This window comes from Lipophrys pholis (genome assembly GCF_963383615.2).
Source record: "Lipophrys pholis genome assembly, chromosome: 4".
Classification (NCBI taxonomy): domain Eukaryota; kingdom Metazoa; phylum Chordata; class Actinopteri; order Blenniiformes; family Blenniidae; genus Lipophrys; species Lipophrys pholis.
This window is the reverse complement of record NC_137637.1, coordinates 25,187,431-25,210,290: the sequence shown is the minus strand read 5'-3', so window position 1 is coordinate 25,210,290 and position 22,860 is coordinate 25,187,431. Positions and strand designations below refer to the sequence as shown.

At 42.6% G+C, this 22,860-nt stretch overlaps 2 protein-coding genes across 7 annotated transcripts in view; both read right to left on the bottom strand.

Moving 5' to 3' along the window:
• Positions 1-6,865: 6,865 nt before the first annotated feature.
• LOC308108810 (SH3 and cysteine-rich domain-containing protein 3-like) lies at positions 6,866-17,608 on the bottom strand. 3 transcript variants are annotated; one of them, XM_080462050.1, is made up of 13 exons: positions 17,369-17,564; positions 16,965-17,003; positions 16,022-16,100; positions 12,983-13,139; positions 12,805-12,902; positions 12,638-12,719; positions 11,456-11,553; positions 10,856-10,922; positions 10,716-10,756; positions 10,476-10,579; positions 10,307-10,358; positions 8,961-9,098; positions 6,866-7,407 (listed from the first exon to the last, which is right to left on the bottom strand). In XM_080462050.1, exons 2-13 carry the CDS (start codon positions 16,979-16,981, stop codon positions 7,309-7,311), a joined length of 1,032 nt encoding a protein of 343 aa, XP_080318176.1. In that variant the 5' UTR covers positions 16,982-17,003; positions 17,369-17,564; the 3' UTR covers positions 6,866-7,308. The 3 variants fall into 3 exon arrangements, with proteins under 3 accessions (XP_080318176.1, XP_080318177.1, XP_080318178.1); XM_080462051.1 differs by having other exon boundaries at positions 16,965-17,146; positions 17,369-17,524; XM_080462052.1 differs by lacking the exon at positions 8,961-9,098 and having other exon boundaries at positions 17,369-17,608.
• A 1,442-nt stretch (positions 17,609-19,050) lies between these two features.
• The window catches only part of r3hdm2 (R3H domain containing 2), a 55,349-nt gene continuing 51,539 nt past the window's right edge, over positions 19,051-22,860 (bottom strand). For all 4 annotated transcript variants that reach the window (XM_080460673.1, XM_080460674.1, XM_080460676.1 and 1 more), the window contains 2 exons: positions 22,244-22,328; positions 19,051-20,640 (listed from right to left, as the gene is read on the bottom strand). In XM_080460673.1, the coding sequence (XP_080316799.1) occupies positions 20,234-20,640; positions 22,244-22,328 (492 nt within the window). In that variant the 3' untranslated portion in view covers positions 19,051-20,233. The remainder of the gene's footprint in view (positions 20,641-22,243; positions 22,329-22,860) is intronic.

The window sequence follows — 22,860 nt, the reverse complement described above, 5'->3', positions numbered from 1 at the left end:
TCTTCCACAACACCTGAATCACAGGCCGACACGGTATTCTCCACACGCACACACAAAGAAAGAAAGTGTTTTCCCCAATGCAAACCAGCCCCCGTGTACAAAAACAAAAGACACACACATTGATCATGCTACGGGGCCAGTGACAGGACGCTCGCAGACGATCTGCGGCTCATTGCAGGCATGGCTTGATTTCCACAAACAAAAGTCGCCGAACGACTCTGTATGCTTTCATTCAGAGTCAAATCCAATGTTGAGAGAAAAACGAAAGAAAATCTGTTGTACGTACCATTCCTCGGACGCAGCTGAGCAGCAGCAGTCGGCCTTCTGGTTCATCAGCGCTCCCATAAAAATGATCCTCGCTGAAAAAACATACGGCAAGTTCGTTAAACATGTCATCGAGAAAGTACATAATGCCCAATGCTTGACTGAATGTCTCTTTCATTTTGTAAATGTTGTTTCAGGTGGAGTCTGAATATATTATCGTTCTTATTTTACATGCTGCTGTGTCCTTCTGCAAAACTACACTTAGCGTTGTGTTAAATTACTTTTAAAGTTGCTTGTGGCAGCACTTTATTAATTTTGAAGTTTTATGGCAGACATTGAAATCAAAATAACAAACTGTTGACATTTAAAGTTTAACCATATTAAAAGAAAAGCTTTCTAAATGAAGTCTCTGAAATATTTCTTCCCTCTCAATGTCGCTTTTCGGTTCGGTGAAGTAAATCCACGCCAGGACTTTTGTCACCGTTCACCTTTCAACGAGCGGAACTCCAGTCGGTGTGTATTGGTTGACCTACTGTATGTTCTGTACTTGAACACCTCCTGTGCAGACACACGGATGGAGCCCTGCCTGCTGTTGACCTCCACGAAAAGACGCCAAATCAAAGTACACAGAGACAAACGCCCGACTCCGAAAGTAAAACCCTGGCCCAAACAGATTGGCCGTCCATCACCCAGGCAGACGTGGCTGACTTAATAATAACATTTCCTTTTCAGAAATATTGCGGTGGACTGTGGAAGTGACTAAATATGTCGCTTCTGATGTTGGCAAATGCTCAGATATTCTGCTGAATGCATGTCGCCTATAAATGCGACGACTTTTCAATAGAGTTTTTTCATTTTCAAAGCATTTTCACGGTTTTGCCCCTGAACATATGAACTATGCGCTCACAGTGCGTGAGCTGGGGAGACCCCTGAGATGCTCCAGTGTGACCCTTTTATTGGTGCCAAAACGTGGAACAAAGACCTTCGGTGAGGCGTCCTTCAGCAAACACACTGCAGGTTAATCTTCCTGAGGATCTGAGTACAACCTGAGGTATAGTGACATTTAAAAGGAAGCTTCACAGTTTCTTTTTTCCTTTTTTTTTTAATTAACTCATTTGAATGACACTTTTTCCAACACTAACGTCTGTGATTCGTCAGTCTTTGTTCTCAGGCTCTGGACCCGGTGTTCGGTCGGAGTGATGTTAAGAGAGTAGAGGCTTCTGCCTGCTAGCCTAGCGTGTCCATGTTTGGTCAATCGGTTGCAAATAAACACATTGTCGTCATTTCACCGCCATTGAAATGCTGGCATGTTGGGACAACGATCAGAAGACACTTACAGAACTTGCTCTTATTGTTCATTTGCTTCCAGAACGTTTGAGGTTCTCTCTGCCTTCACGCCAGCTCCTCAGCAGGTTGTAGGACTGACTGTCAAACAGGAAGAAGGAGGTCCTGAAATCCTTTTATGGTGAAGTGAATGGAATTACAGCATGCCAGCTACTGTGCTGTTATCCAGCTGCACTGATTTCCACTAAAGCTGCTCCACCTCTAGTAGAGTTTCTCACATTGTTTAAAACTTTCAACCCTGAAGACGAGAGCTGACTGGATTTTGGGGGAAGAGTTGTCTGTGTTTTTGCTTTGGGTTTTTTTGGGGGGGGGATTGAGCAGAAGAAATGTGTCGTGTCTCAAGAATGGGTTCATGTCCATTGTTACACTGCACACTCAGTGTATCTAATCTTAGGAGCCGCTTAAGCTAAATATGTCAAACCATCCACCAATCCCAATACTTTTAAACACAGGACGTGACGTTAGACTGTCCATGGTGCCAAAAGATGGTAATCACATGAGGTTTACCGATTGAGAATGGCACGGGAGCTGTGTCTCAGATATGGGAAGTATGTAAATTTTGGGAATCATCATCAGTGGTGTACCTTTGAATCAGGGGGATAGAGGCTAGACATCCTGATTAAAGGTGGCCAGATGCAGGGTGATCAAGCCTGAGCTTGCATTTGCTTGCTTGCGCTTGCGATCAGCCCATGGGACCACAGCTTTCAGTGGAGGGGTCCATAGCACCAAGTCTGGTCTGAGGATGGTAGTTGTTATCTCAGGTGGAAAGATCAGTTACTGGACTAGATCGACCGGCATCTTCCAATCCTGGGCCATGGCGAGCTGTCCAGCTTTGGTAGATGGGTGGTGGTTGGGCTTTTCCCGTCCCTCTCAGTTGAAAGGGCGACATTAAAAAGTATAATAAAGAAAATCAAACACTGAAAACGATCAAAAATGAACCAAATATATACATATAGGCATATATAAGTAGACAGTATAATGTACAGGTAGACACAGAGACGTTTAAGCAGAGGATGGCAGATATAAGTCGATGCTTCTTGAATGACACTCCGTATTGGAGTTGAGGTCTTTACACAATTACAATAATCATAATTTACTGAATTTAGAAACAGTTCTCACCTGGTTTGGTTTGTTCCAATCGGCAGACATGTGGTTGAGACTTAGGCAATTTTAAAATGTAGAATTTTATAGAAAAATGTACCAAAATTACACTTAGATGATTGACGTATGTAAAATATCGTACATTAACATAGCTAATGCATTTACTGTTATTTTAATTTTAAAAATGTCATATTATTGGTACAAGCAAAGTTATCTATATATATGTATTTTTTTTTTTTTACTGTGATTGATTGATTTATTTAGGCAGTGTACTGACACATGTAATTTTGGGTGAAACAGGTTAAAACTACACAATTGTTTCTCAAATACTTCTGGATTTAATACGAATCTGTTATCAATTTTAGCAGTGTGCTCTCTGTAAGCATAACCATTTCACTATTTCTTATACTGACAGCCAGTCCCACTCCAAAGGACAGATACTCCGTGCATACCGGTGGACACACATTGTTATATAAATGCTTCCACACATGATGCATTATAATTGAACGTTTTCTACAGTGTAAAGTGCTATTTCACCTTGAATTATTGAGACCTTCTGTAAACATGATTTCATAGCGGGGGAAACAAACAAACAAACAAAAACTACACAAGTAACCTATAAAAGCAACCTAATCAAATTACTGTGGGTCTGATTTGAAAGGAATAAAAGAAAAGAAAATCATTATTATTATGTCAACATATGTTGATGGCATAGTCCCTGGCTTTCCGTGCTCTCTGGCTTCACTCCTGCTGAATTGATTTCAGCAGTTTGTTTGACCTGCTGCCTTCACATAATGTTCCAAACTTCCGTTGACACCACATATATTATTGATGATCGTTTCAGAACCTCTAAGTGGTCCGCCTAATTGATTAAAAGGTGTTTGTTTTTGCATAAGTCAGTCGTTTCCAACTCCAAAAGCAACCGACCTGCCCCAAAAGCGAGACGCTCATTGTAATTCGTGAATCCTATCAGGATTGGCCCCAGAGTCGGCCTCTGCTTAGCAAATAAATAATGGTAATGATGATGATCCCTCATCTTGTCACTGGGGTTCTCCCCTGGGGGCCTCGCAGTGCAGGTGGAGGGAGCCTCTCCTGGCCTAATTGGTTCCAACCCTGCAGTCTTCTCTCCAGCCTTTTCTCCCTCCCGTCCCTCTCCCTCCATCCCCTCTTCCCCCTCCATGGGCCTCGGGACTCTTTCAGTAAACTTGTCTTTCCCTTTATTTTCTGTGTATGTCATCACCATCTTTAATTCGTTCTTGCACGAGCATGAAATCGCGTGTATAAACCATAATTTTCTGCCTTTACGTCCCTTTCCTCCTATTCCTCACACACGAGGAGGAATATACACTATACTGTGGTAACAGGCTGAGAAATACCTCGCCCCTGTCCTTCCCTGGACCGTCTACTTGGCAGCTGATGCACATCAACACCTTGAATTGTTTAATAGTGCCGGTCAGAAAACCATTTTTAACTCTATACTTGTCTGTTTTGTCCATAACTGTGACCCACGTGCCCCACGGTGATCCTATCTGCAACCATCAGGTCCTTCATTACATTTCCACTTTAAAAAAAAAAAAAAAAAAAGTCATTGTGTCTGTATGAGTAATGGAGATTAATAATCAGCGCAAATCAGATCTGATAATTGAATTTTGGTTCTCCCGTGAAAAATGGAGGGAAATAAAAGGCGTGTTACCCTGCAACAGTTATTGAAAGAATCATGTCAGGGTTTTAATCTAATGCTTCACAGGGTTTGTCAGGAAATTTGTGCTTCTGTGCACACTCGCGTCCGTACGTCACAAGAAACAAAGAGCACAGGAGCACCTTCCCAAAATAAATCCAGTCCCTGAGCTTCGCGAAAAGGCCCAAAATGTCGTTTTGTAGCTTTGAGTTGTGAGTAAAGAAGAAGCATTAGCATTGGCCCATGGAAGAGACGTTCTGAAACGTTCCTCGAAAAATCAATACCTTTCGTGCTAGGCAAAGAGGATCTCTAATATAGTTTTATGTTATTATTTTTCCTCACACATTGCTAGATTTCTCAGCGGCTGGCAGAGGGAAGATAGATTTTCTTTTCGACTGGATGGTAAATGTGATTCTGAATGTGGCGGTTCAATGCGATGATGCAGAGCCTGCACTCTTAAAAAGGGATGCGTCACTCTCCGCACATCCATAAATGCAGTTTGACACCTCCCTAAGTTTTATTGCTTTTTAATGCTGGATATTACCGTTCCGAGGTGTGCTGCAAATGACATATCGCACGTTCCAGGAGTCTTCTCTTATTAAGAGAAATTAACAGGTTGCATGCGGCCCTCAAACTGTGCTTGTGGTTGTAATATGTAGATGTGTATATTTAACTTCAAACTTTAATGGATTTATATGGCTGCACAACTGCTTCACAACTGTTGTTAACAATAGTCACACACTGGCTCCCTGTGGTGTAGGAGGTTGGTTCAGTGAGAAGTGGAGAAGAATTCTGTCCATGTCTGATGCAACAGCGACCTCTCTTGGGTGAAGGCATAATTACAAGGAAAACATAGACATGTTGAATTGGTCCACCTGCATATCTCATTTAGATTCTTTATTTAAATGAATTGAGTTGATTTTATGGTAACGGATTCAATACCATGGCAATCTGTTGTCACTTTCTTGGCCTATTTCTCTCAGTCTATTTTAAATGTATAGATACAGACACAGTCATGCACAGCTACCTGCCCACACAAATCCACAAATATTTTGGTGCAACTGCTCCATCCTGCCAGTTTGCAGTGGCGGGGTCAGGGAGGGTCGGGTGGGGTCAGGGATGACAGCGTCCTTCCACGCAGTCTCCTGGTCTGAAGCTGCATGAAGGAGAGGCTGTTTCCCAGGAGGAAGTGACCCGTGTCTGAAGGGGTGATCTGTTGTTCAATCAAAGGGCTGCTGATGCCTGGCAGTGCTACCTGCTCGGGCCACGACGCTCTGACAGAAAACAGAGGAGAGGAGGAGGCGTGACCGAGCAGCTCATCGTGGGCCTGTGAGCGTGTGAGTGAGGAGAAACCAGGCAAACAGGGAGGTGAAGAATGAGGAATGATTAAATGATTAAAGAACGGGCTCTGTGGTAAAATGATCAGAAACAGGAGAGCAGATTGAAGTGCATTGGGGCGGCAACATGAACACTTGTGTGTGTGTGTGTCTCGGTGTCGTCTTCTTCACTGCTGCCCACACCACAGGAATGTCTCCTTAGACCTTTTAGATGCCATTCCCTGCATTCCTGATACCTGAGGCGTCGCTTTACATAGCGTACCTCCCCCCCCACACTGAGGCCCGCCGGGCTAATTACGCTGCACTTAGAAAATATCCACACGACGGCCCTGCATCCCTCTGAAGGTCTTGAAATTCTTCGATCTCGTCTGAATGCCTTATTAGCTCCTCAATCTGCGAGGAAATGAATGCATTCTTGCATTTGCCAAGACCAACACTGTTCACCGAGTGATAATATATTCTCCACCTTTTCACACAATGACACTTTTCTCTCTTTCCAAGTATGACGTCTGCTTAAAATAATAAAGCGGAATATTCAAGAAGGAAAAGACCTCACCGCTCTTTCAGCATCAACTGATGAAGCAAAAGGTGCTACGGTTCAGATTCCTGCTACTTCAGTATTTTGTTTTATGTCAGATTGACTGCACAAAGGTGTAGTGGTTTGGCACTCTTGCCTCATATCTCCGGTTCGAGTCCACGCTTGGGAAATCCTTCTCTGTGGGGTTTGCATGTTCTCCCCATACATGCCTGGGTTTTCCTCCCACAGTCCAAAACATCACGATAAGATGGTTGGATGGCAACGATCAAGAGACACTATTGTTCCATTAAATGATATAAAATGTAAAGAAAAGACGTCATTACAACTCGCAGCTTCGTCTTTAGACCTCAGAGTATTTCAACTGGGATTCAAGGCTACAACTCAAGGTGAAGGAAATCTTTTTTCAAGTTCCGACTTCAACTGTTTTCATTCTATTTGTGGGCTTTAGTTCAAACGGTGAGGCGGGTCAGTATCATTGATGTGGACCCCAACGGGTCTCTGTGTCCAACAGTGGAAGTTTTATTATTATTCCAAGTTTTATTTCGCCCTACTAATAGAATAAACTGTTAATTCAAAAGTAACATGGCTGATTTTACTAAAATTCCCATTTGAGCAGATCGTTTTATTGAAATGGATCCCAACTGGAAATTCATTAACTAGACCGCGTCTACTTCACCTTTGGCACAACAAGTTATTATATCAACTTAAAACACTTGAAAATAAGCACAACGTTTTTACAAAGTAATGATAAACTCAGGAGATAAAATGAAGCACCTCCCATCAAACACATTGTTGTTCTTGGTAAAATGTCATGGGCAGCTTTCACATTTTTGCCCACATAGTTATATCTTTAATCTGGCATTGTGTAAAAGACATTTTCAACAATATATTCTGCATACAGGCATAAAGTGATGTGATTGTGCGAGGAAAAACAGGAACTTCGACAAAATGTGCTTAAATCATCACTCCAGTGTAAACTGTTGCTGCTTTGGACCGGGACGGAGGAAGTCGCAGCGAGGGACCAAACCAGAGGCTTGCGCTCCTCCTCAAATCTCCTGCAGCAGATTGCTGGGGAAGAAGCCCAGTTTCCGTCCTGTGCTGACCTTCAGGTAGCCGTTCACCTCCTCACCCTTCTTTACCACGATCTGGTGAGACACACACACACACACACACACACACGCGCGCGCAACAAACACCTTCATCCTGGGAAACTTAATGAGGGCATTTTGCAATTCTGTGACTGTGCGCCATCTCGCACTTTGGCAACTAATCCGCTGATAGCACGAGATAATTAGGAGAAGAAATTCATTTGCAATTCAGTAATTCAGTGTGTCGAGTGACTTGTTTAAAAATGCAAAAAAAGGTGTCAATAGACGGTGAGAGCTGTAATGTGCGTGTAAGAACATCTGGGCCCTCTGTGAGAAACCTGTGTCACATTTGAATGAACCGTCGTGTAAAATGTCCGGTCTCATTTAGAACATATGACTCTCGTCCTCCACAACACTTGGTCCATTGGCTGCATGCATGCTTAGACACAAGCTTGTTTTTTTGTTTTTTTGTTGGTGGTTTAGTTCATTAGTAGGGTGTTGATTGGCTACTGAGGTTGGTTTGCTGGTTAGTGGGAGGGTCATTCTGTTGATTCAGCACCACTGGTTGCTTGCATTCCTGGTGTTGGTTGGTTGGTCGGTTGGTTGGTCGGTTGGATGGACACTTTAGTTTGTCGGTATTTTTGATAAACGATCGCAACTTTGTTGTTTTGGTGAATCCGTAATGGACATTTTCCAAATTTTCTATGGAGCATGGTTGCTTCATTCTCTCTGAAACATACTCTTCATACGCAAAGAAACTACTCGGAGGAATATTAAAAACGTGTCGGTAGTCAGTAATACACCAGTAAACTGCCCAACTGTATGACTTTGATTATTCAGTCACTCGTGTCACCACATTTCTTTCTCCGACAAGTATGTTACAACAGGCGACGACAACGTTTGCATCCAGTACTTTACACGGTCGTCATGCAGACAGTGAGGCATGTTGAATAGTCATCCCCTCGTCACACCAGGCACAAGAATTAAAAGGCGAGGTTCATTTATGGGGATGGTTAAATTTAAAACAGTTGTTGGGTTAACAGCCAAGTTGCAGGTCAGAGAATACAAATCAGCGCAACATTTGTCTGGGCATGTCAACGTGACAGAGGCCTGAGGGAGTTTGTGTGTTTAGTAGGGACGTCTATTCCTTCCTCACATCATCAAATGTCATAACTAGATCAACCTCTGTTATGAATCGTTCCATTTTTTATTTATTTTTTAAGCCTCTAAGAGGTAAGTGATCTCAATTCTCTATTGTGTGCGAGATTAATTAAAATCTAAATGGAGCAAACACATCTACAGAGAATTTCTTTCACAGATATCCCATCAGTCAGCGCTTTTATCTGCAAGGTATGTAGTCTGTGTTTGCCTCTGTGCCTATGAGGATAAACTGTCCCTGCAGCTATAGACAGACCCACAACAGACATATTTCAGCTTGTTCATGCGTTGGGATTCATTTTGGGGAGTTTGGAAAAAAAAAAATAATAATCAAGCCACGGGTCTGTCAGGTAACCCTGCTTCATTCTTTAGAAGGCTGCTGGAGGTACACAGGGTATCTAAGGTTTGTTCATGCAGCAGCGTGCAGTATGTCTGTGTGTTCTTGCAGTAACCTGGTCTTTCTTCAGGGTGATCTGGCCCATCTCTCTGTTGCCAACGAAGGAGCGAGTCACCTTATAGACCAGCTCGCCCGCTCGCACTCGGATGATGTAGTTGGCGGGTATGAAGCCCGTTCTCTCTCCGATCTTCCCCTGGTGGATTGAAAGCTTTGACAGCGAGGCACCAGAGCTTTGGGGTCGGATCTAGATTACTTAGATGTCTCCATTTAAACATGAACATATTGTCCAGTGTGGCTTTGAAACCTGAGAGGCCGTCGAAAATAGCTTGATGAATGATGAAGAGGAGAACTCCCGACAGAAAACAGCCTGAGTTGGAATGGAAGCCCGCAGCCTCAATAACTGAAATATATATATATATATATATATTGGCTGTGGTTAGCTGCAAACTTTAGAGTGATTAAAGAATGTAAAAAAAATAAAAATAAAAAAAACATAGTCTGCTTCATTAAACTTCTTCAGCAAGTGCTGAGGCGCCATGTAGCGACCCGAATGTGTTAATAACGGAGACAATAGTGAAACACTGCTATATTTGACAGTAACACACAAGTGTCTGATAGTTGTTATGAATTAATTTAAAGTTAAGTTGAGTTTTAAAATGTTCTTAGTGTAGGAGTGAGCAGAATCTGCTGTAATGAAAGTAGCATCTTTTGGTTCCTGTTGCATCATATTGCCATTTGTTTATTAATCCAATTCATTTAAGATCCCTAAACGTGAATTCATTACTAGACTGAACCATTGAAACTGAAAGAGAAAACTACCAGTAAGTAGTTACAGTTTATTATATGTATGTATATAGAACTTTTGGTTGAGGAGAATAAGGATGAGGAGTAAATAAGCTTTGCCTCTTCATGTTGGGCCGTTATTTAGTTAGTTATCTGCCACTTTTGTTTTGCTTTGTTTGCTTCGCTCTGTTGTGTTTGCTTGTATTATTTTATCTTTCTTTTGTTATGAACCCAGATGTCTGAAATAATAAAAAAAATTTTTTAAAAAGTAGTCCAAATACTTTTGAAATGAGCGCCTAGTAGCTCATCATGTGCTCATTCAGTAACTTGCACTTCAACAGCAACACTAGAGCTGATTTGATGGATTCCAAACACTTTCCTGGAGTTTACAGTCGATCTTTACTGGAAACAGCAGAACTGCTCACAAGTTCGCAGGTCCTCATTTTTGAGTTTGATATTTGCTGATTAGCGAAGCAAATACTGACAGCAAATCCCGTTAAAACTGTGAAGTTACCAGCAGTGGGGGCCTTATTCTTCCAGCTCATAAAATCAGCATAATGGTTTTTGGCTGAAAAAGAGATCATCATCCAATGATGAAGGTCCCAGGCAGAGACTCACCCTCCACCACTCCTCGTTGGAGTCATCGACCACTGTGATTCGGTCACCAGCACTGAGGAACAAACCAAATATCGGAAATTGAAGAATATGAAACCGTGAAAAAAAAGGTGCACGGGAGAAGCCCAGCACAAACGAAGGAAAAAGCACAGAAGAAAGTGGAGAAGCTTACTGAACGTCCAGGTCGTCTTTCTCTATGGCCTTGAAGCGATACAAAGCCAGATAGTAGTGGGACTGACTGAACACGCCGATCTTCCCCAGCTGGAGCTTTTTACTCTGGAAATGCAAACACAAGAAGTCCCGCAGTGACGTTATGAGCATTTTTTTACTGCTGTGGCAGTTTGTCATTATCGCCACAGTCCAACAATATACTCTGTCGTCACATCATCTTCATCGTTTTCTGCTTTCTGACCTTGTCGTCTGCAGGAGCTTTGTCCCCTTTCTTGTCTCCTTCTGTTGTTTGACACACAAACACACTTTCTTTTTTTTTTTTAACTCTTTTTTTTTCCAAGTCTTAATCATTCAGGAAACCACATCATCGTGTTTTCTCACCTCCTTCCTCTTCCTCGCCCTCCTGCTTGGGCTGGGACTCCTCTTCCTCCATCATCATCATCATCATCTACAACAAGAAAACGACACAACTGCTTTCACCGCTCCGGGAATGAGTGTGGAACTTTAACGCGAGTAAAGAGAAAATCATAACGAAAATACCAACAAGGATTTAATGAAAGTAATAATAAAAAGCAAGATGTAAAGATTTGAAAAATCCCATAAACTTGTGTTTTATTCAGAAGTTAGCAAAAGGATCAGGCGCTTACAATAGACACCTTTTGCCAAACTCATAGAAATATTAACCAAGTTTGAAATCAGCGGTACCTCAAAGAAAAGGTGTGAAACAGTTTTAGATTTTCTTTATCATACAAATCTGACTAAATGTCAGTAGTGGGTTAATTAACAATATTATCTTAAAGAGGAATAGTCCTCAACACATGTTGTCCAAACTCTTTGGATATTCTAATTGAAATTAAAAAAAAAAAAAGAAAAAAAAAAGGAATTTGCTATAAAAATCCATTTTCTGACTTCACAGTATTAAATGAGGCTTGAAAGAGTTGATCCACACATTTAACAGACTAATGGAGACACTCTGCTCACATTCTTCTTGTCCTCTGGGCCTTTCTTACGCTCCTTGTTGGCCATGATCACGCCGATTCGCAGCGTCTCGAACACGGGGTCCGTGCGGTTTGACAGTGCTGCCACACAAACAGAAGCAATGAGTCAACACGGGGAAAATTTTTTTATAAAACATAAGTGCAGGTCGATGAGAATGTATGTGTGGCTTTAATTGACTGTGGATACAATAAAAGACTCAAGAAAGAAAAATGCTGACTGGAATCAGACGGCGGTTTTGTACGTTACTTTTTATCAAGATTAGAAATTCTGACTTTTTTATGACGCTGATTGATAAAGGATCAGTTGAAAAGACAAGAACAGAGGATTGTTAGAATATAATAAAATGTGTAAAATTACTTATCTACTCAACGAATGATATATTTTACCATTTGAGAGCCGACATGTATGCTGGCTGTAAAAAGAATGAACATCATCTCAGCAAAAAACATAACGAATTGTTTGTTTTCTGGCTTATTTATTTGTTGTAATTTTGCATTTTGGCTGGAAAAAAAAAAGCTTACCGTATACCCTTGGTATGGATGATTATTTGACAACATTTGTAAGGAGCATACATTTGCATACATGTGAATTGTGTCAATAAAAACTTTCTCTGAAAAGAAATTGTTAAATTGTCAATAAGTGTAAATTCTTCCAACAGGCGATCCAACAAAGAAAAGCTGTTGTGCTTGGACTCAGGCCCTCAAGCTCTGCTGCTCATACCACAAATGCAGGTTTGTTAGAAGAGAAAGAAGCTTTAATATTAAGATTTTCTTTCTTCCCTGTTAAGCTTACCACTTTTTGAGAGTAAAGTTGCCTTGATTCCCAATATCTATCTTCAGAGCCGTAAGTTGGGCAATAGAACTGAAGGTTTTGGGTCAGACGACTCACTATGTGTAAAAGCTAAGGAGTGTGAAGCAGAACTGATAAACGCTGTAGCGGTCACGCACTAGAGCGGATCTCAGCTGACCATGAGGGAATCACAGGGGGAATCTAGAGACAATTAACTTTGAGTACATGCTTTATGGTTTGGGACTGGAAAAGCTGGAGAAAACCAAAAGAGGGAACATGCAAACTCCACACATTAAGGCCCTAGAGCCTGGAATGCCAAAGCGTGCTGTGCAGCCTCAAGCCACACCAGCAGTCAGCTTTTTGGTTGCGACTCACAGAAGGGAAGCAGCTGTGACACTGTGGCGTTCTGCTGGCTGCTGTACAGAGGAGAACTGTACGCTCTCCTGAAGCCTGGAGGCTGGGGGGAGGACAGAGCGACACACGCTGAACGCGGGAAAATACAACCTGCTCGGCTTTAACTCCGGGCATTTTAGGCTTCTTACAATTTTGCCGAAGCACCTCTGGAGCTCCACGTAGGACTGGCACTGGTGGTGGATGCTGGTCTTGCAGTTCTTGCATCGCAGTGCGAACTTGTTGTTCACTGGCAAAGAGAGACAAGGTGAAGAGGAGCGAAGGGGACACGCCCGCCGAGCACAGAACCGAGAGCACAGCCGAACGTACGGACGATCATGCGAGCGCAGACGTCACAAAACTTCGGCTTCTTGCAGTAGTGGTCCCTGAACTTGTGGGGTCTGTCGTTGACGGGTTTGACTGGTTCTTGAGGGGGGGCCTCCTCTTTTTCGTCCTCTTCCACCTCTTCGTCGTAGACGAAATAGAGCTGCAGAAAAGAATCAGCGGTGAGATGATCAGAGTGTTCTCTACAAAGATGGTGCAGGCAAGAGGTTCAGGAAGAGGCGTGAGGGTTTGACCGCAGGCCAGACGATCAGCACTTAGTTTAAAGTCCAGTCTGATCAGAGTCCATGACGTTAAAAACAACAAAACGAAGCCTTTCACCTTTCGTCCAATCACAGCTGGCAGCCAATCAGAGGGCAGAATGGTTGACAGGTGAGGCAAACAGTTACTCTCCATTTCCATTTCGTGGCGGGACAATCTGCCAGACATCTTTGTGTTAAGCAGGAATTACCAAATTACCTAATATACATATCCTGATACATTATTTCCCCAAGGCACGGGGCCTGATATATAAAAGTTTTGATGTCTAAAAGCAGGTACAAGCTTCATTTTGTGCATTTGTAAGGAGATAGTCCAGTAATAGATGCACCAAATATGCCAGATTCATTTTATTGTGTTTCCCTTGATGAATATCGAGCGTCAGACGTGTTTTGCCGATCAGGCAAAAGTACTGAGAAGAGTCTAATCTTAATAGATCAATGCAGAAGAAGCTTGATTTATATCGCTTTGTGTATGATTGTGTTGGTTTTTGGATTCATTTGAAAGTAAGGTGCTAATCGGCTCATCCCTCAGGTGTGGCGCTTGTGTTCCTGCTTTTGTTCGTCTTGCAGTACAATAGCTCCAACGTCTTAACAGTCACGGTTTTGCACTGAAGCCAATTTTATCGTTTCATTAAGTCACATTTATTTTCAATTAAAATATTTGATGAATTATGACAACAGGTGACTCATCCCCGGTTCCCCCCAGTGTATCGTGAGTACAGTCATTAAATAGTTCAGTGGGAGTGGAGTGTGTCTGGATTCTGATCTCCTGCCCCTTTCTGTGTAATCCAGGCAGAAGAATGGCGATTCGTCAATTAGACAGACCGCTGCCGTGCGTGGATCCTCCTCTCTGTTTGTCTTGATTTAACCCCGACAGCCTTTGAACTACGAAACGTTCACATGAAAAATGATTCTATAAATACTGCAGCCTGACTCATATCGGGCACAAACTGTACACAGTCGTCATTCCAGTTTCCACTTGGCATGTTGTGGAGAGTTTTGGTGGATCTTCTGTGTGAAGAGAGAGACACACACACACACACACACACACACACACACACACACACACACACACACACACACACACACACACACACACACACACACACACACACACACACACACACACACACACACACACACACACACACACACACACACACACACACACACACACAGGCTCTCGGTGGCCTCCAGTCGCTGGATTCGGGCGACATTAGCTGATAATACCCAGGATGGTTCACACATTACAGCAGCAGCAGCAGCAGCTCTGTTCAGCTGTCAGGGTTCCTGAAGCCACGTTTCATCCGGCATCATGTGTCTGTCAGCTCACGGCCGACTTCCTCAAACCCGCTCGGGCGAGTTTCAGACATTCAAACCAAACGGCTGATAGAGAACCTGACTGTCATGGGCTGAGAACTGAATACCCCGGGGGTCTGCCATGCCACAGGGCCTGGGGTCTGGGGCAGATACAAGAAACTAGCTAATCAAATGTGGCCCCCGTCCCGATAATCACAAATGTATAAACTTTGAGTTTTTCAAACTATTTTGAAACAGTTATTAATTGTAATTACTCAAAAATTACTTGTGCTGCGTGTACACAACGTATTGAAGTGAAAACTGTGTTTTGGGGCATCTGTTTACATGACAACAGAGCTCTGGGTTACTGAAAACGCAACTTTCTGAAAAGAGCTCCCGAGATGGGACTTTTTGAGTGAGCTCTGTCATGATTTATGTTTATTGAATAAAGCGGGGGGGGGGGGGGGGGGGGGGGGGGGGGGGGGGGGGGGGGGGGCAAACACTGACCAGAGAGCTCAAAGTGGCCTAATAGATAAAATAAAATAGGCATCCAGCTATAATTTGATGCTTTGTTTTCGTAAGTTTAGCAGAAATGATACGATGAACGGCTGATCGCAGCAAGATGCCGCTCACTGTTTCATACAACAGCATCTGATCCAGAATGTTCAGATAGATTATTGATGAAAATGTGCCGAGGGAGGCAGGAATCTCAAACGTGGACCAACGTTTGCCAGCATAAGAGACAATCACTGTGGCGAAGACGACTTCACATTTCGTTGGAATGCAGACGATGTTTTCAGGATGCTTCACATTTTCTCTGCTCCAAAATAAAAGCAGACATTTGGAGTTGCTGGCATTAGTTAATAATCTATTAACAGTAGTTGTGTACATCAACTGAACTACAATCTGAGTTTGTCATTTTGCTGCAAATACTGTTGTACTCTCATTGAAGTTTTGATTCTATTTGAGATGCAGCATTTTTAAACTTCTTCCTTTGTATTTTTTTAATACCATAAGTTAACGTTTTATTAATTTTCCCTCGCAATTGATTTTTATACGATATTTAAACTTCCCACATTTTTAGACATTAATGTACTCAAATCTGTTCAAAACCTCAATTATGTCTCCTGTTACAAAAGATAGGATGCATATAATTATTGCTATTCTTTCTTGTAAGTCTTTTAATTAGGTTGAACTGGGATATTAAATATCTTTAGATAGTCTTGCAGTGAGAAAATCTAAAACACATCACAAAAACTTATATCACACTTTCTTTTCAGGGTTCCTTGAATAATCTTGGCGGTCTGGCTCGTGTGTGTGTGTGTGTGTGTGTGTGTGTGTGTGTGTGTGTGTGTGTGTGTGTGTGTGTGTGTGTGTGTGTGTGTGTGTGTGTGTGTGTGTGTGTGTGTGTGTGTGTGTGTGTGTGTGCGTGTCACATCGTGGGAGGCTGATATGTGGCGTGTCTCACCGTGTTGTCCTCTTCTTTCACCACGTTATCGGGGAGCGGAGGGTGGTCATGAATATCCACTGAGTCCTTGTCATCCAGCCTGTCATCGTGGGGGAGCAAATGTCACGGCCAGGAGCAAATGTTTGACTTCAAAAGACAAACCTCGGCCTCCCTCAACATGCAGATCCCGCGTCTGCGTCTATATCAGGGAATGGCGGGAACGTCTCGGTTTTCTCTACTTTCAGATCATCCTAGGTTTTATTTCTTTTCATTTTAAAAGTTTTTAAGAGGCTTTTTTTTTTTTTTTTTTTTTTTTCACATTTTTGAAATTTCAGTTTGTGTTTAAATCAACTACACATGGCCTAAATTACACCTTTACCGGCCTCAATAACAAAAAAAGTAATAAATTGAATTGTGTCACAGGTTTAAAAAAAAAAAAAAAGGAATTATTTGTGCTTTAAATGGCGGAATATGCTTTTTTTTTCTTTTTTCTTTAATTTGTAACATGTGACAAACTGATCGTGCTTAAGATTTTCATTATAAAGCTCTTGTTTTGCACGCTTTGCTGCAGCAAAGCATCCCCTCCTCATACTTATATATATATATATATATATTATAAAGAATTAAGAAAAACAATCATAATTGCTATGCATATGAAAATAATGTTTTTTCAGTACAGAATTGAGTCTGTGATACTGAGGGTAATATAGGCAAATGTTCTAATCCTGTAAATGTTGTTTTACAAAAATGATGAAAAGCCTGTAAATAACAACTAGTAGGAGCGAATAATACTAAGTATATAACATGATGTTAATTGTAGTGAAGACTGAGTGAAGCTACAAAGTCGACTTAGGAAACAAATTGTACCAAAAAAAAATCCCATTTATAAATACAGCAAAGTTGTTATGTTGTAATTTGTTACTTTCATAGTTTTTCTCAGAGTAATTCTGTAAACTGAACTTACGAGTCATAATGAGCCATGATGCCTGACCAGGAGGTGGCGCTGCGGACAGAACAGAGAGAAGCATCACTGGTGTGTGTGTATGTGTGTGTGTGTGTGTGTTGAGTTCACCTGCACTCAGCGCTGCGTCTGTCCTGAAGAGGCAACCTGATCCCCTCAAAGTTAAAACCGGACTCACTGGTAACCTGGTACAAAATATATGGGCAGCGTTTGCACGGACGGCTCGGAGGGTCTCCTCCTCCTCCTCCTCCTCCTCCTCCTCCTCCTCCTCCTCCTCCTCCTCCTCCTCCTCAGGTTTCCCTTAACATGCAGGAACATGTGCAAGAAAACACCCCGAAACCCTCCGATAGAGGATTACCGAGGCCTTCTGGGAGGGTTAATCATCGAACAGAAGTCCACGAACTGACCGTGAGGTTTGAGTTCCTCTTCCTCCCGCAGAGTCACTGAAGGTCCGGCAGCCTCAGCGGACCCTCTCCAGCTGAACACCAAGCCCTTCCAAAATGAGACTCCAACAGGTGGAGGACGGGGGTGAGTGATGCCGGCAGGCAGGCCGGCCCAGCCTCGGCTCTGCGTGCATGTGTGCACATGTGTGTGCGTTCATGTGACTGTTTGGGACAGCTGAGCTCTTTAAAAGCTCCCTGTTGGTTAGAGAGAGAGAGAGAGAAAGAAGTCGTCCCCTGAATAAAGACTACAAACATAGGAGTGGTTAGAGGATTTTTAGAAAGGAGTGCCACATCAGACTTTGGGTTTTTTGAGAGCATATATGGAAATGAAAAGAAATCTACTGAATGATTTTTATTGACTGGAGTTAAAATGAACATATATAAGTTGCAGGGTTTGGAATCAAGTTGATCAACACTCACCTCAAAGCAGAATTCCATTCAGGGCTTTGGGCCGGCTCTCTGTGGAGTTTGCATGTTTCCTCTGTTAAAAAAAAAAAAAAGTAGAATTATCTAAAATATTTGTGAAAACATGTTTTCATTCATCCTTATGGGGAATTGAGAAAAGGACGGATGGGAGAAACATGATCATTCTGACCCAGATTCAACAAGACGATTCACACTCACATAGAGCAGGAAGTGAGAGACTTTTGTGGATCGATGGAATTTCTCAAAGGGGATTAGTGAAGTAGGATTGCTTCTTAATTTATTTACATTTTTTTTGTAAGAACAGGCTTTAAATCATTTAAATTTTAGAAAAAGCTCATTTTAATTTAATTTCTAAACATGTAAAGATATGCAAGAAAACCAACTTTTCAATGTTAGTATTTTTTTAAATTTGTTTTTTAAAGATGCCTGCTGTTATGAGGATTGCTTCAACTGCTGCTTCCCAATCCAAGCAGTGATAAAAACAAACAAAATATAAATCAACAGATTATGTTTGCCTGATTTGGTATCAATATCCCAAACTGAACATCGTAGAGCAATAAAAGTATCTGACCGCTCCAACGTCTCCATGTTTTTTTTCTTCCCGTTAGTGTTAAACTGAGAAGATACTGATCATCGGAATGACTCCATGCGCCACCTAGTGGTTACAGGGGGTATCACAAGACAGGACAATCCTGGGTGAGTTGATTAGCTTCAACTTTAGCAGATACTTTTGCACCATGACGAATAGATTTCTATGAAACGACATCAGTCACTTCGGAGCGAGGAGGTCTCGGGGGAAGTTTGGTTGACCTTTCTGTGGAGTTCGCTTGTTCCTAGTGTGAATGCATCTGGGGTTTTTTCTTTCTACAAGCATGACTAAAATATATATAAAGTTCATTAAGTGTGACCGTTTGCTCTGCGATGGAAGAGTGACAGATACTTCCTCAAATCCCGCGAGACAATAAAGATAAAATGAATATTCTCAATCACATTTGGAGTTTTTTTTTTCTTACAATCTCAGGTCTTTTGCTCGTAAAGTCAAGAGCAGATTAAAAAAATAACTGGAAATGTTTACTATCGCAGAACCTCCCCCACGAGACACACACCCTTGGAAAACAACAAATCACAAGACACCAAACATGTTTTGATAGATTTTTTCTCGACTTTTTATATTTTTAAAAACAAACAAAAAATAACAGATTAAATAAAATTTACAGTAGACGTGTGCAATCATTGTGCACTTTAACTACTTCTTCTGATACTTTCTGCACAGCTGTCAACGAAAAACGCAAACACAATGGGGGCGTGGGAGGAAGAGGGGAGGGGGGGAGGGGGGGGGGCGGTTGTGGGAGAGAGGAGAGGGCAAAGAAGAAGTGAGGTAGAGGGCAGTAAGGAGGAAACCATTGAGGGCAGGATGAGCAGGGATGAAGGAGGGAGAGGAGAAGGGGAAAGAAAGAAAAAAATCACTGAATATATAGATTTCTTTTATTCCTTACATCACTTATATAAATATATTGAACCCCAAAAAACAAAAACAAAAAGAGAAAAGAAAATTGAGGAGAAAAAAACAAAACAAAAAAAACAGCGCAATACAGAAACCCACAACAGCAGTAAGGCAAACAGAAAGCGAGAGAGAGAGAGAAGAAGAGGAGAAGAGGAGAGAGCAGTGGCATGAGAGGCAAGAGGGGTAGAGAGAGATAGGAGGCAGAATGAGACGTGGCCAGAAAAAAGGAGGAGAGGAGCAGAGCAGCAGGGGGGAGCAGAGAGAGTGCGCAACTGTGCGTATGAAAATTTATAAATATGTGAGATTGAGAGCCGAGAGAGAGAGAGAGAGAGAGAGAGAAAGAGAGAGAGAGAGAGAGAGAAAGAGAGAGAGGAGAGAGAGAGAAGAGAGAGAGAGCTGGCAGGAGGAGGAAGAAGGGGAGGAAGAGGAGGAGGAGAGGGTTTTGACTGAGGTCGACTGTCCAGTGTGTTTCTGTTATGTGCTACGTGACCCTGTTGCCTGCGCTTCGTGTGTGTGTGTGTGTGTGTGTGTGTGTGTGTGTGTGTGTGTGTGTGTGTGTGTGTGTGTGACAGCACACATCCCACGGCAACAGTGAAACACATGCTCGCGTGTCTTGTGTGCTCTTCTGCTATATAAATACAAAACAAAAACCATGAATAAAAACAAACAACAAAAATCTGATTTGCAACCAAACGCCGGCCACCTCCTGATTCACACCTTCTTCCCTTTTATACATTTGACACAAGTTTTTTGTTTAGTTTTGTACACTCAGAGCAGCCCCCCCCCCCAGTCCTCCTCCCTGTTCTGCCGAGAGTCTCTCTATCTGTCTATCCGTCCGTCCATCCATCCGTCCGTCCGTGTGGCTCTCGTCCTCCTCGCCTCCCCCTCTCGTCGTCCTCTCACTGAGAGCTGGATCTCTCCAGCACGCGGAGGTCGTAGTTCTTTTTGGCGGCCCTCAGTTTGAAGAGGCTGGCCCCGCTGTTGTTAAGTTTGAAAGAAGCATTCTGGGCGGCCATGGTGCTGGGGAACACCGCCACCACCGTGTAGAGGTGGGCCGGGTCGTTGCAGTCGCCCTTCATCCCCCCGGGTCCCACCAGGCCGGCCCCGGGCCCCGCCGTCGCTCCCGCCACAGAGGGCCCCACGCCGGGGCAGGGGCCGCAGCCCCCCAGTCCTCCCCGGACGGCCTGGGGCTCCTTCAGCCACTGGATCTTGGCACCGCACAGCGACAACTGGTTGAAGAGCTTCTCGGCCTCCGGACGTGAAATCCCCTCCGGTAGGTCGGTCACCTCCAGGACTCGACTCACCACTGCACCACACACACAAACACACACACACACACACACAATTTGAACTAAATACCACCATAGCACATTCAGAAAAGAAAGCTGTTAAAAATTTAAACGCTTAGTTTTTTCATTATTTTTTAGTTTTACTTTAAAACACTTTTTATCTTTTATATTTTAATGGGGAAAACTGAATAGTTGAGCACAGCTTCCAGGCCAGTGGCCTTCAAAACAAACATTTCCACCTCCACCTGCCACCAGTTCAAATTTGCCTGGAGCCAAAAAAAGAGAGGATAACATTTCTTTTTAGAATAATCAGCCGATCCCGAGAAATCGGGCCCCCGTCTGAAGCTGCAGATCCAATCGAGACTTCCCAGGTAAGGAAATATGATTCAATAGAATCTCCTTCAGAACACAATCGATATAAAAACATGAGAATTGCATGAAAATGTAACTAAACAAGGCAAAAAGAAGGGATTTTTCCCCATCAACAGTAGAAATGTGCACTTATGTGAATTAATTCTTCAAACAATCATCTTTTTCAACAAGACAAGCGCCTGCACAGACATCTAACCCATTGATTCTCAAACTGCTCCCTCTAGTGGTACATAGAGGAAAGTAAAATCAATTTGGGAGATGAAATTAATTAGAAACAATCTCAAATTATCCAAATAGTACAAACACTACAATGACAAGAGAAAACGTGGAAAGTATGTTGTATACAAGTATAATGATTCTCCTATTTTTGGCTCTTCGTCGGCCTGTTATGTCCGGTCCGGGCACACGCTGCGTTCATATCTGGGATATATAGAGCTGCTGCATCTTGTTAGAATGAGTCAGAGTGATTAGTTTTAATCCGGCTGCTTTGTACATTGTGGCCGTTGTTGACAGTGGAGGTCTTGGTCATAGAAACCGACTAAAAAGCTTAAGGAACACTGAGCCAACCTATTCAGATTTAGAGCAATACAAGCAATTTTCCCTCAAGAGCCAGCGGTGAGTGAAATACGTTCTTATAAAAAGCAGAATCCAGTGAAACGCACTGGAAAGCAGGTGAAATCCTGCTGCCCTGGGATTTCGAGGCAGAAGCTCGATCGTGTTGCAAACAGTTGAAGAAAAGGTACAAACGTTGCCTGGAGTCTCGGTGTGGCGTGTCGAAGAGGTTTTCTTCGTCTTTCTTTACAACGCGGGTCAAACAACTTAAAAGTCATTAAGAGCTGATGTGATTGTTCTGCATTAGAAAACAGTCTGTGAGGAGATCTCTGAATATTCCTTTTAGGTTTTGGGTTTTTTGTTTTGGTTTGTTTTTTTTAGCTGACAAGCTGCTAAATTTATTCCATCGCCACAGTTTCTGATCACACCTCTCCTCCTTCCAACGTTTTCTCTTCACACCTTCACCTGAGCGGCAAAGATGCGATCACTGGCGGGGGCCTGTGAAGCGAAGCTGCTCAGACGAGAACAGAAAGCGCCTCCAACGTCCTACGTGAGGACAACTAGCATCTTTAAACCCACGAAACCTCCAGGTCTTAGGAAAATCAAGAGACACTGCGTAGTGTGCACAACAGGCGTGCAGAAAGTGAAATGATTGCGACACCTGCAGACTCTGTGAAGATGCGTTTTCTAACTTACCGACGTCGGTGCAGCCGAGATCCGTCGACGCAGATTTGAGCGTTTGTTTTTTCCCCCGTGCTCCGTGTTTCATTACTCCTTGGCCCTGAACAACAACGGCAGATATTAGAAGGTTTATTATTCCTATGCTGCAACACAGCGAGGTGCTCAGTAGAGGTGTTCACGATCAGGGAGCCTCGATGTTTGGCCTCTAATGCAAACGTCAGACAGGAAGCGAAGGCGTGCATCAGGAAAACTCCTTCGAGCCATGTTAGGGCCTGATCTGTAACGACCACTCAAACTGTTAGAAAATATAGTGTAATAAAACACAAAATGTAATAACTGGCCAATAATGTAAAAAGATTTAACAAGAATTTAAATGTGATCCATTTAATGCTTATACATCATTTTGTACTGATGATTGGACAAATAGATTTTAGATTTTAGAGAACAGAAGACTATAAATGACTTGGGCAACAATCATACATAAATACCATAAGCTGAATATAGATATACGTCAAAAAAATAAAAATAAAAACGTCCAAACTTTTCTCATTCTTTCAGCGTTATTCAAACTGAAGCAGGTCAAGTTCAAGTCGAATCCATAAATCATTGACTCACTTTAGGATGTCAAATAA

Coding starts and splice junctions, on each gene's coding strand:
- LOC308108810 (XM_080462050.1), bottom strand. Junction 12,903..12,982: donor CTGCGCTCGCATGATCGTCC/GTACGTTCGGCT, acceptor TCTCTTTGCCAG/TGAACAACAAGTTCGCACTG. Junction 9,099..10,306: donor CCAACGAGGAGTGGTGGAGG/GTGAGTCTCTGC, acceptor TCAATCCACCAG/GGGAAGATCGGAGAGAGAAC.